This window comes from Fusarium oxysporum, chromosome IV (genome assembly GCF_013085055.1).
Source record: "Fusarium oxysporum Fo47 chromosome IV, complete sequence".
NCBI lineage: Eukaryota > Fungi > Ascomycota > Sordariomycetes > Hypocreales > Nectriaceae > Fusarium > Fusarium oxysporum.
In genome coordinates, this window is record NC_072843.1 from 2,313,001 (window position 1) to 2,325,916 (window position 12,916).

General features: G+C 49.8%; 4 protein-coding genes across 4 annotated transcripts; 2 read left to right on the forward strand and 2 right to left on the reverse strand.

The window, feature by feature from the left end:
• The first annotated feature begins 87 nt into the window (after positions 1 to 87).
• Positions 88 to 1,716, forward strand: FOBCDRAFT_220940 (TatD family). Its single transcript, XM_031179078.3, has one exon. The coding sequence runs from the start codon at positions 364 to 366 to the stop codon at positions 1,594 to 1,596; it is 1,233 nt and encodes a 410-aa protein (XP_031044965.2). The 5' UTR covers positions 88 to 363; the 3' UTR covers positions 1,597 to 1,716.
• A 130-nt stretch (positions 1,717 to 1,846) lies between these two features.
• On the reverse strand, positions 1,847 to 3,727 carry FOBCDRAFT_133242 (uncharacterized protein; the record flags this gene model as incomplete). The annotated part of the gene is made up of 3 exons (XM_059607900.1): positions 1,847 to 2,464; positions 2,873 to 3,496; positions 3,545 to 3,727. 3 exons carry the CDS (start codon positions 3,725 to 3,727, stop codon positions 1,847 to 1,849), a joined length of 1,425 nt encoding a protein of 474 aa, XP_059464675.1.
• A 725-nt stretch (positions 3,728 to 4,452) lies between these two features.
• On the reverse strand, positions 4,453 to 7,276 carry FOBCDRAFT_29804 (Zn(II)2Cys6 transcription factor). The gene is made up of 6 exons (XM_059611927.1): positions 6,730 to 7,276; positions 6,459 to 6,489; positions 6,356 to 6,407; positions 5,584 to 6,302; positions 4,830 to 5,531; positions 4,453 to 4,777 (listed from the first exon to the last, which is right to left on the reverse strand). The coding sequence occupies exons 1-6, from the start codon at positions 7,126 to 7,128 to the stop codon at positions 4,689 to 4,691; spliced, it is 1,992 nt and encodes a 663-aa protein (XP_059464676.1). The 5' UTR covers positions 7,129 to 7,276; the 3' UTR covers positions 4,453 to 4,688.
• Positions 7,277 to 10,809: 3,533 nt separating this feature from the next.
• On the forward strand, positions 10,810 to 12,013 carry FOBCDRAFT_29817 (uncharacterized protein). Its single transcript, XM_031179067.3, has one exon. The coding sequence runs from the start codon at positions 10,934 to 10,936 to the stop codon at positions 11,888 to 11,890; it is 957 nt and encodes a 318-aa protein (XP_031044954.3). The 5' UTR covers positions 10,810 to 10,933; the 3' UTR covers positions 11,891 to 12,013.
• The last annotated feature ends 903 nt before the right edge of the window (positions 12,014 to 12,916 follow it).

Genomic DNA, 12,916 nt, shown 5'->3' on the forward strand with positions numbered 1-12,916 from the left:
CGAGGCAGTTGAAATTCATTCACAAACTTGAAGCTCGGCCTCCCAAATTCACTAGATGCAAGCTAAATCTACCCCAGATTAACTGAATGCTTATCATGTTCGTACTGTATCGACCGATCTCATCATAACTTAACCCCACTTGGAGCCTCGATAATGCCTGACCCCATCATGATCCACATCAGCTTCACCCGCTGACATCACCCAAACTTGTCTTTCATAGCCCCAAGCCTTCGATACGTTGGCCATTGAGGGTATCAATCTCATACGTGCTTCTTTCGACGGAAACTTCATCTGCAGTGCTAACTAAACCCCGCTATCTCGACACCACTTTGGCTCTACCATTATCAGACCATCAACACCAACATGTGTCAACACACCCATAACTATGATGAACCTCAGCAGTCCAAGCCAGAACCTGCAGGGGACCAGCCCCCATTCCCCTGGCATCTGCCAATATGCGACGCCCACTGCCATCCAACAGATACAATGGCTTCGGTAACTGATATACCCTCTATGCGTGCAGCAGCTTTGACCATCATGGCAACACGTGCCCAGGACCAGGACCTCGTTACAGATGTCGCTAGCAACCATTCCAACCCGGATCTTAAATCACTCTTGCAAGGAAAATCCGAAGCAACAGATACCTGTGCTATTCCCTCCTTTGGCTGGCATCCATGGTTTTCTCATCTACTCTACGACGACTCGGCCGACACTCCGACATTTCAGTCCATCTCCGGCTCCGAGACCGACAATGCCGCCAAACAAGCACATTATAATGCCGTTCTACAGCCAGTGCCTTCACCAGACTTTGTTGCTTCTCTTCCTTCCCCTATCGCTATAAGCTCATTTCTCAATGCAACTGAATCCCGTCTATCCACTAGCTCTTGCGCTCTTGTTGGTGAGATCGGCCTTGATAAGGCTTTTCGTCTCCCAGAACCGTGGCAGCCATCAGACCATGTCGAGAGAGATTCAACACTCACACCAGGGGGTCGTGAGGGCCGACAGCTCAGCCCTTATCGCGTGAAAATAGAGCACCAGCGTGATATTCTTGCCGCACAGCTTCGTCTTGCTGCAAAAGCTCGCAGAGCTGTCAGTGTGCATGGCGTGCAAGCTCACGGCATCTTGTATGAGACACTTGCGGCAACGTGGAAGGGCCACGAGCGGGAGGTTATAACACGACGAAAGCGCCGTCTTGTGGCATCGGGTGCCGAGGACTTCTCAGACGACGACGACGACGACGACGACGACGACGGCAGTGACAAGCCGTACCCCCCTCGAATGTGTCTGCATTCATTCAGCGCTAGTGTCGAAGTATTGAGGCAGTATCTGAACCGAACAATCCCGGCTCGTATCTTTGTCTCATTGTCAACAGCTGTCAATTTAAGCACTGATGCTAGCCGGAATAAGACTGACGATGTCCTACGGGCCCTGCCTGATGACAGCATCCTAGTGGAGAGTGATCTTCACATTGCCGGCAAACAAATGGACAGTGCATTGGAAGACATGTACCGACATGTTTGTAGGGTCAAGGGCTGGAACCTTGATGAAGGCGTCAAGAAAATTGCGAGAAATTACGAAGAGTTCATATTCGGGTGATAGACAAGACGAGCATGCGTGAATAAGCACAAGGAAAATAGATCAGGCACAAGAGCGTATTATAGAGACGTATGTTTCAAGTTGTGGTATTAGATTGCTATAGCTTCTATTGAGCGAGAGCGTTTGCTGTTTGTAAATACAATTCCCAATATCCCACATCTGATGCGCATAAATTTAAAATAAGGAAAATCTGGTGTATCATAGTAATATGCAAAGGAAATCATTCATGCCCAAGGTCACTGAGTCTAATTTAGTTCTTCGTATCCCCCAGGACATCACTGGCATTGGACCCGGAGTTTGAAGGGGTATAATCGGAGCTGCCAGGAGTGTATCGGCATCCATCTGCTACAACCGACGAGTCACGCTCATCGTCGTCGTAGGCAGGAAGGTTTTCATCCGTCTCCATGAAGCCGGGGTATGCTGTGGCAGCAGTGTGGTGCGAGGGACGGGGAGGAACAGGAGGACCGGCAGCGTAACTGTAAGAACGAGCATGACTGTGGTGACCCTCCTCGGCAGCGACGATGCCTTCAACCATATGAGCAGCCTCACGGAAGGAAGCAATCTCCTCTTCCATGGTAACACTGCTGCAGGAAGATGATCGTCGGCGTCGCTCACCGCTGAGCATAGCCTCCTTCTCATCATCCTCGTTCTCGATCCATCGAGTAACAAAGGCACGGTAAGCAGCCTTCAGAGCAGAGTTCTTACGACGCTCGTCGCGAGTTTGGCGGAATGCCCGGCGGATAGCACGACGAGCCTCGGGGCTGAGACGCGCTACACGGCGGTGAATGTAGGCGATAGCAATAGCACAGAAAAGAGCGAGAGCAATGGTCACGATTCCAAGGATGATAATGATGGGATGGTGAGGAGGCTGAGGAGTAGTTAGCGAAACGAATTTAATTCCTGGTTGAAGCATTAGACTTACAGGTGGAGGGGGGTGGCCCTCATGATCCTCAGCGCCGAAACCACCGTGGCCATGCTCGGGTCTGCCGTGATGAGGCTTGTCTCCGTGGTGAGGAGGGGGAGGAGGGTTTCCATGGTGAGGATCGCAGGCGCAAGGGGCGCACATAGGAGGGGGAGGGTGACCTCCAGGGAAGGGGAAGGGAGGGTGACCATGGTGAGGAGGCGGCGGGGGGTGAGGAGGTCCATGATGAGGAGGATGAGGGCCCCGGTGAGTACCGTTTCCATGGTGAGGGCCATGATGAGGACCATGCGGGCCATGAGGAGGTGGGGGATGTCCAAATATGCTATCATAGAATCTGTGGGCCGAGTGTCGCACCTCCTCACCAACAGTGTGCAGAACACACTGCACGCCATCACACTGCTTGATCTTCTTCATGGTCGAGGGGGGTGGGGGAGGATACTGCTTGCCCAGCTTCTTAGCAACAGATGCCTCCCTCTCCTTCACCAGTTCCTCAAGCTGAAGAATCTGCTTGTGCAAAGCATTCAGTTCCATAAGCTCAACCTGAAGTTCCTCCTCGGGGTCCTGGAAATCGCGGTCGGGATACTCCCAGATGGGGGGTGATGTAGAAGCGGATTTGTCGTCAGAGGAGGACTCCTTGTCCTTGCTGAAAGGCATTGACAGACTCCAAACATAGGCGGCGTTTCCAACATCGGAGATTCGGACTGGTGCGGTTTGCTTGAAAGTCATCCAGAAGGAAGACTCCTGAGTAAGAGCCATGTCGTCGAGAGCCTTGACATTAAAGCGCATAGACTGGCCGAAGGGAAACTCTTTGGGACCGATGCATTCGAAGTCCCAGTCTGCTGAAATAGTGGTCTCATTGTTGACGAGGAAAGATCCGACACCGCGACCCTTGGCGTCTTGCTTGAGGGGTTCGCCATTGAGGGTGATGCTGGCGGGACCACAGACTTCTTCTGATTCCTCCACATCAAATCGTAGTGTCTATTACATGTTAGTTCATGGCATTGTAATCAAGTCTCAAAGACGGACCAGAGGATAGGATTCGGATTCGCTCAAGGGGAGCTTGACTGTGACGAAGGCTGAGGGTGTGACATCGAGAGCTGAGGGGAGAAATCCCATGGGAGGAGGTGGCGGAGGAGGAGGATGGTGAGGTCCATGAGCCAACACCAACGTCGGTGCTAGCACCATGGCAGCCTGAGCAAGGCCGCGCATAGTGAGGTATGAAGGTCGAGAATATCTCTTGTTATGGTAGGACACTGAGCAGTTTCAACTGCAAAAACCCCTCTTACACGGCAGAGCAGGGGATATAACGCAGGCAGCCACGCTACAAAGAAGCTTAAGGCAGAATGATACGAAAATGAGACAAGGAGCGAAAGGGTTGATAATTCAAAGAAGGGAGAAAAGAATTAAGAGCAAATACGAGACGAGCTGAGTCGAGGTGATGACATGCCCGTGGAAATGAGAGCGAAAAAGCCCACGCGACTAGACGGGATGTGGGAGCCTGGCCACGCGGATGCCTCCCAAAACAGGCCCTGTAATGGCCCTGTAGCGCACGATGGCCTAGGCACTGAAACAGCTCTGGAGCCCTGTTGAGTCTAGCCTGGCTGACGGCCTTATCTTGAAAGGGTCGGGCTACGCAATCAATCAACCCACACTTTAAGCGAGTGGCCAATCATTAACCATGAGCTGACGAGTCCATCCTTCAGCCCCCGGCCGAGTCTTTGGTGTCGTGAGTGGGGCAGAACGGCATCGGCAATTCCCTTGCCTTGATTGTCTTGGCAGTATTTGAATATAGCAATGCCTTCAATATTTTCAAGATGCCCAATGAATCATTAACATGATGTTTTCTCCCTCTTGCTAGTTGTTACTGACAACTTGGATAGTTCATTCATCAGACATATATCCCAAGAAATTCAAACAAACACAACATCAGAGAACAGCGAAGAAGCATTATAATTCTCTCCTGGGTATGCATATGTTGTGCTAAGCTCTACTTATCTTCTAGCATGCAATGAATACTCGCAGCTTGAATATCAAACAATATGGCCTTCGGTATGTACATGCCTTGCTAGATATCTGCTGACGTGCTAGACCAATGTTGCCCCTGAACATGCTACACGTCTCATTCAGTCGTCAACCAGAACACTTTTATACAAACAGACCACTGCCTCATTCATGCCAGAAAGTCACTCAAAACCTGCACTCGAGTCCTCGCTACCTCAGAGTCTTCGCCCATAACCTGCATGATTTGGATCATGCGTGCTGTTGACATGTTAGCAGGGAGGCCAGGAATAACAAAGGCATCAATACTCACTGATATCAGCTTTTGCCCTGACAAGGAGAGGATCTCTTGCCATCATATCTGCACCACCTGGTTCTCGAGCAGCCTCCTTCAGGACATTTCCGATACACAGCGCCTCCAAGAAAGCTCGGTGGTTGAACACCCACCAAACACGTGCTTCTATCTCAAGAAGTGTGAAAAGAAGGAAGAAAGCTGTAATGGCGTCGTGCGCCGCCTCCAGTGTACCACGAACATTGACAGGAACATCAGGGCTCTCGGAAGCATGAACAAGCATCAAGTTATGGAAGTAGTTGCTCGTCAGGAACAGGGTCTGACGAACCACCCTCTTATTGGTTTTCGCGAGCGCCGTGATACTATCAGGATCCCAAGACCGGAAGACGTCAGGGAACGAACGGTAAACAGCTCGGAAGTCAGCAATCAACTTAGACTTATGCCTTGCCGTAGTGCAGATTGGTAGGTCTAACGATCTTGGTGAGCAGATCGTCTCCTGAACCAAGTTGGCCAAAGTCCAAGAGCCTCGGATATATGCCGTATCTGTTGGGTCGCTATTTGCAATCGAGGAGCCATCGTCGAGTAGGTCTTCCACGGAAACATCTGTATGTGTCGCAGACGGTGGCAGGGAGAGTAAGACGGTCAAGAAAGTATCTTGGAGAAGTACCGCTTGCCAGACCTTACGCCGCTGCTGCTTCTCAAACAGGGTGGCATTTGGAGTCACTAAAAGAAATCAGTATAAGAAAAGTAGCAAATAAAGAAAACAGTCACCCACCAATATTTGGATCTCTATGAAGACCCATAGCATAAGCTTGCCGAATCAGAATACCTGCAAACGCCCACCCATCTGAGGCATGGTTGTCGTTTATAAGGAAGTACACTAGCAATACCATAGCCTGGATTGACCGTAACGATGCACTGCTAAGATATGATGCGATACGGAGAGCTTGGTTGCTAGCCGAAGCATAGAACTCTGCTGTCTGCCTTCGCTCCTGTGGGGATGTAGTCGATGTTACAAACTGAGTTCCCAGGGCCAGCATGACAAAGATTAATGCAATGAAGGACGGATCTGTATCGGTCTTTTCTTGCTGATTCATCTGCCAGAAGTGTTCGTAGTCCGCATAGAATGTCTGGCGATGTATCATGGGATACACGGGGTCAACACATTCGAAGTATCGGCTAAGTAGTATATCGGCTTGAATCTTGTCTGGAAGCACCGAGATAACCTCAGGCAAGCCCCCTTCGCAGGTCCAGTAGTTGGCAAATGGGTGCTCGGACCCGATACCAAAAACGTTACTTGCAGAAGGCAAGGAATAAGGAACGTTGGACAGAAGGCCGATAGAGAGGGCAACAGCGCCACGCGAGGTTGCCCTGGGATCATTCGACATACCCCTATCTGCGATATTTGGAATGGGGGACTTTCCACTAGAGCCAGACTTCTTCTTTGGGGGTTTCGTCATACGGCGGCCATTGGCGGCTGACCTGGTGGTCTCCCTATTTGATTGTTAAACCAGAACGTATAATTACTCAGTCGGGAGGCTTCATACTCGAGAAGGTTTGCGACATGGGCATATCGGCATTCAGTCTGTCGTTTTATGCCTAGCTAAAGGTTAGTATAAAACCAGCAAAACAACATCCAGGTGCACTTACAGGCAAGACAATGGGGTCGACCTCTGTCGCACTTTTAACGGTGTTAGTAATTTATCCAACGAACTAAACTCACTTTCACGCAAAAGAAGGAAGGAAGAGGGATTGTTTGGGCATGCTCAGACAACCCAGGATGATCAAATTCCATACTGAGCCAGAATGTCGGGGTAAAGTGGGCTCATCTCATATGGGGGAACATTAGTAGAGATGAGTGAGATGATATGCAGACAGCACGACACAACATGAGAAAATGCATTGGAGAAAAATGTCGCACCTTGGTCTTGCGCTCTACACATTCATGGCATGAAAGAGTTGGCTTGTTGCGCTTTTGCTTCTTCTTTGGAGGTTCCTCTCCATCCACGGGTGTCGACGCGTCTAGATCATCTGCGTCAGGGAGATAATCGCCAGTAGGATGCCTTGATGTCGTCGAAGCTGATGCTGAAGGTAACCGGTGGGAGATGGATGCAGGGGATGTTGAGGCCGATCCTGGTGTCAAAGCCGAGGATGGTGGGTGAGTTCCGGGAAGAGGGAGAGTTGGATGCGAGGCAACGGGACCAGGACTATACGTAGACGTAGAATGTTGAGGCGGCAGATGTGAGGGCGAAGGATTTGAGAGAGATGGTGGTGGTTGGTGATGAGTGTGACGCGGAAGCGCCCGCTGTGATAGATCCATTGACGACGATACAAAGCTCACCAAAATATTCGGTCCAGTGGATGAGCGCCTTTTTTGAGGGTATTACAGGCGCGTCAATTGGACGTTGCAGAGTGGGAGCTGGATCTGAAAGAAAATGGGGCTGAGATCTGGGATTTACCTGGACCGAAAAGAAGTTCGATTGGATCCAGAGCTGGGACTGGAGCTCTGATAGCTCTGGGCTGGGGATAACTTTAGGTTGAGGTGGAAGACCCCGGGAATAATGACTGGAATCTGAGCTGATACGGGTTGCTGATTTAAACTGACGCGCGAATGAGTTTATGTCGCCGGAACTCGGCTGCTGGCAGTGGGCGGCGCTGGAAATAACGGCCGGATATGGGCAGCCGCGGCAGGGCAGCGGCAGCGGTAGCGGCAGTAGCTGGGGTAGAGCGACCAGACGGCAGAGAGTTTGTTAGCCCTGGGCAATATAATTGCATTAGAACAGCCGTAACGGTAGGTAGACAACGAGTGATAACGACGGTTGGTGGGAGCATTCAGCGACGGATATAGTGAGAGCAAGCACTGTATCCGCGTCGGTAGGGCCAGAGCGTAAAAGAGCCTCTTAAAGTGCAGTGTCAATCCAAGGGAATAACAAGGTCGAAATGGAACCGAAAAAAAAAAAGAGAGAGACCCCGGAAAAGAAAAGGGAATTGCGAAATGGGACAGTAGAGGAAAAAGAGTTAAAAATAAGAGGAGTGATGCCCTGGGCGTTAAAAAAAAAGGCGGGGGCGGAGCAAGTAACAAAGTGGGAATGGCAAAAGCGCTCTAGAAGTGCGCTTTTACTAGTACTGTAGGTACCTTCCCACCGGGAGACCCCTAACTTACCATGCCTCTAATGGAAGTTGTATGCGTTAGGTACGGAATTTGCGCCCGCTGGCGCGTGGTTTTTTGTCTTCCGTACCTGCCCAAGATCAAGGGTAATAACAAATTTCATCCATCCATCTCACAAATTGCGGCTGTTTTTCTTCATCTTACATGTATCTTTTTCGCGTACACCCGTCTGATCGATGTTAGACCCTTCTAGGGGTATCCATACGTTCTACGACTCAGGCCATACTTACTCAGACGACGCCCTACGCATTGTCAAAGTGAAGACTATCACGAACTACCTGCGGATAGCTACCGAATCTTGACTTGACCTCATTTCGTTGTTCTTGTTGGCTTTTTGCACATAAGTAAGACTCAGTGAGACTCTGGCGTTCTTCCGACCACACTCGATCGCCAAGAGCAACCACCATTGGACGCCAGATCTACAACTATCGACACAAATCGAAATCACTTCTGACAGGTGCAAATGATTGCAGCAGATTGTTGACGCCCAATTAGTGCGAATGGGAAACTACCGAACTCCCCTAATGCAACTAGCCCGCAGCCATGTTCCGTCGAAACCTATTCCTAGACCCCGTTCACTACTCGATACAAAGGGGTAAATAACATCAGACTACGTATGAGTCCAGGTTTCCTACATTCTCTGACATGTCCGTCTGATCTACTCGGTCTCTCCCACCTCGCTTCGAAACAAGAATTGGCCATCCCACTCTTCAAGCGAGGCCTTTCACTTTCAGCCTCCTTTTTCCACTCTAGGCTCGGTCAGGTACCCCTTCAAGTGGTACTCCGTGACTATCAAGAGCTAAACGGTGCACGGATCGACCGAGGACTCCGTTGATGGTTGAAGGCCTCGTCAACAAGTGCCGACTTGGTCAACTAGTACGTACGTCGTCGCTCGATTCGCAGAGTTGACACAAAAAGTGCGCAGATCGATACATGGAATCCACCAACATATTCCCATATTTTATTCCAGCCTTTGTTTGGGGACATCGCGAAATGTCACCATTGGATTTTGAGAGACCCTTGGGGAAATAACATGCAATATGGCTGGCCCAGGCCTAGGGTCTTTTTTAACTAAAAGCTCAATGACCAAGTTATGATCATCTCCACTTCGCTGAGCGCCGCTCCAGCCCTGACTTACTGAGTCAATTCAAAATATCTCACTGTGAGACATACATGCAGGCTTGGTCGAAATGCCATACCATGGCAGAAATACGGTAATTTGAATATGGGCGAGTGTCTGCGCAATTAGTGCAACCGAAGGAATCACGCTTCGAGGCCGTTGCTATTTCAGAAGAATGTGTTTGAAACTTCTCACATCAGCTCATATATCACCCCAGCGGATTGACCGGTACTTGAAAAGCGACGCTGATTAAATTGCAACGCAGAAACTTGGAGTTGGAGGCCAGGCCGAGAAACCATGTTAAGGTTTGGTAGTTCTGAATGGGCCGCATCTGAAAACGATCGTCGCAGAAGCAAGACCAACCCGATCCCAACAGTCCGGCACCCTGGTAAAGTCGGGCGCCAGCGGCTTTGGTTGAAAGCCAAGTCTTCTGGTCGACCGCCTTGAGGAACTACATCGCTCCGACAAGTCCTAGTCGATCTCCGTGCCTGAGACGAGCATCTCCAGCTTTCTCCGCTTAAGCTGACCTACCAGAGCTGCCGGAGGAATCCCAGTCGTTGATAGTCAAACTCAATATCAACTGCGCCCCTGTAAACGGAAATGGAACGGAACACATGAACACTTCCTTGATCTTCCTTTTCTTGTATGCCGCGTTCCATCAAATCCCTACTCTCAACTCTAAATCCCCCTTGGACTCTACTCGCCGGCTCATGACGTCTTGTCTGATCACCAAGAATGTAGCGGCAGTTGGCAGTTGCGCTACTGTGCATCAACTTACGTACCAGGTAAGCTTCGAGAAAGAATGAGAGAAGCGATGTCGATCCTTTTCTTTTCCTCTCAATCGGAGTCCCCCGAAGCACTACCCTTCCTCTCCCAACACACCAAACACGAGACAATAGTGGCCAATTTACGCGTGGGAAAATATCAAGAAGCACCATTTTTGTTGGTCGATCACCCCCCCAACTCATTCAAGATTGTCTCCCTACATTACGATAGAGACGACGGCAATTCGTAGTTTCGTAACAGCCCCCTGTTCGCGTCACCAACTTCCGCTGGTATTGCCGCTCCCTCCGTTGCTAGCCTCCCTCGAGCCCCGGACCCTGGACGGTCTAGAACAATCAGAGAGAACTTCTTTGACCAATCCGAGGCGGAGCTCATGACGTACGCAATGTCCCTGCGGCAAGTGACAACGTTCTGTGCCAACATTGGCTCCTGACTTTGAGCGGCCACCTCGTCATGTTCTTTGCGTAGCTTGCATTTGGCGATATCTCTTTTTGTAGTAATTAGAGCTGTTGAACCCTGGCCGGATGCATCACGTGGAATGTCAACAGTTCTTGAACAATTGCGATGAGCGTCTGTGCTAATATAAGTTCGCAGGCTAATTAGTCATAAGCTGCAGGATCAGACAAGGTCAAGCGAGCCTAGCAGAGTCATTAGTGATCTTCAATTATATTTTCCATGACTAGTTGTCAACTTCATGATGCAAATCACCAGTGTGTTACGTTGCAGCGAGAAAGACCAAGCTTAACACTATAAAACCTAAATGGTGATACTACGGGTTTATAAAACGATCGTGAAAGTACGACCCGAGGGCGGAAATATTCTGGATATGTGGGTGGATCATTGCTGGCTCAGCCCTGGCTACCTAGACTATTGCAGATGTCTGAATCCTGTGATGGTTCATTCGTATCGTTACCCTGTACCGATATTTGACATGGGAATTAGCTTGAGGTAGGTGTCATACCGTTGGCAATCCAGCAGTCGGCTCTTTGGCATATGCTCCCAGCTTAACTGTTGTCGTAATGACTCATAGATCGATATTCCGATGATTGACCTATGATGCTGAATGTTGAAGTGGGGTTTGACGACCTCAACACTACCTACCAGCTTCGCTCACAACAACCTCACGACGGTCAAGTGCAGCAACAAGGTTCCCGTAATATCCCACAACTCTCACTGCCAATGAGTCCTGTAGCTCGACCCATCCAACGAACAACTCAGATTCTCAGCCACCTCCAACACACAATGTCGGCACATCACCCGATACCAGCAGCGCCATGGCGCTCAGCTTTTCTGTCCCACGTTGATAAGATGGAATCTCCAACTTTCATGCTCAGCACCCTTCACCACCATGGCTCTTCAGTCACTCCTCGTTCCCGCACCGTCGTGTATAGGGGCGCGTGGGCCGAGATTCCCGTCAACCCCAAGAACCAGGCACCTCTCAACCCCTCTCTCTACGAGAGCGACCTTCTCACCATCACCACTGATGCTCGTATGGAAAAAGTCCCTGAACTATCAACAGATGGAGAGGATGTCCCACAGTCTGGCGGCGGCGGACCTGTCGAAGCGGTCTTCTGGGTCGTAGAGACCAAGACTCAGTGGCGTCTACGTGGCCGCGCCTATCTCCTCGGCCAAGATATCGATGATCCATCAGCCTCACACGTCAGGCAAGAGATAGAAAAGCATATGCGCCTCAAGAACAATGACGACTCGGGTTCCTGGAACTGGGGTAAAGAGATAACTGCACACTTTGGAAACTTGAGCCCTGGCATGCGAGGATCTTTCCGAAATCCTCCTCCGGGTACAAAGCGAGATGAAAAGCCCGCCCCTGGACTCGGACTCGGGCAGAAAGTTGAAGACCTCGACGACGAAATTGCAAGGAGGAACTTCCGTGTTGTGGTGATTGTGCCAGAGGAGGTGGACCAGGTTGATCTAAGTGATCCCGAGGATGGCAGGAGATGGAATTACCAGTTGAAGGATGGTTCCTGGGAGAAGACTGAGTTGTGGCCTTGAAATAGTACACTGGCACCAGGGAGTAAGAAAAATCCTGATGTTAAATCAAGGTGCTAAAATAAACTGGTCTAAAGGCCTGCTAAGATAGAATAAACTTGCCTAAGTCTTTTCATTACTTAGAAAATAGGTCCTAAGTTTTCTTGCCCCCCCTTGACTGGCTAAGACACATGTTGAGCTGTTCCCAGGAGATCCCTTCTAACAACGTGCTTCTGTCGAACATTCGACATGTTGAATAAGCTGGCGCGAAACAGAGCACCCAACACTATTGTCTAGATGAACTCACGGATGTATCTTGTTTTCAGTCATGGGTATTTGTGTACTTGGGTATGCTGACTGGTGATCTGAACGAAGGACTCAAGTAAAAAACCAAAAATGAGGCCCAATATAAATTCCTTTGGAAGGAAGACTGAAGGAGGACTGTTTTCATTGGGACTATGCTACATGTATCTAGACTCTCTAGTTTCTGATCTTGAACTTTCTGATGTATGGCTACCAGATCACGATGAATCTGTCCCGATCAAGCTGCTAAATGAAGCCTTAGGGCAAGAGATGTACAGTCAGAGGATGCCGGAGACATTGCTCGCTTGCAAAAGCTACAATGCCATTCCGTACGATGTTACGGCCAGTCGCTGCTAATTCGATGGCCGTGGACTGTTCATACATGTAATGTCAAATTTAAAAACGTCGTAAGTGCAAGGAAATACGACAAACAGTCCATGGTAAGTATGGGCTTGTATGATACACTTGTCCACCCCCGTAGACACGATTTCTTGGGGCGTGGACGGCGACTTACAAATTGGTCGATATAAGCAAGACACTCGGCTGCTTTACTGCTATTATGACACCAAAAGCTCGCCGGGGAGCAGAAGCAACCAATATCCAGCAGATTCATGAAGACTACTGTGCGAAATAACTCAAACAGTCCTTGCATGTATCGTATCATGCGGCGCGATGAGGTTGCTATTGGGCCTGTTCGTGAGATTGGATAGGGGATCTTGCTGTTGTTAAATACCTACACTATGTAGC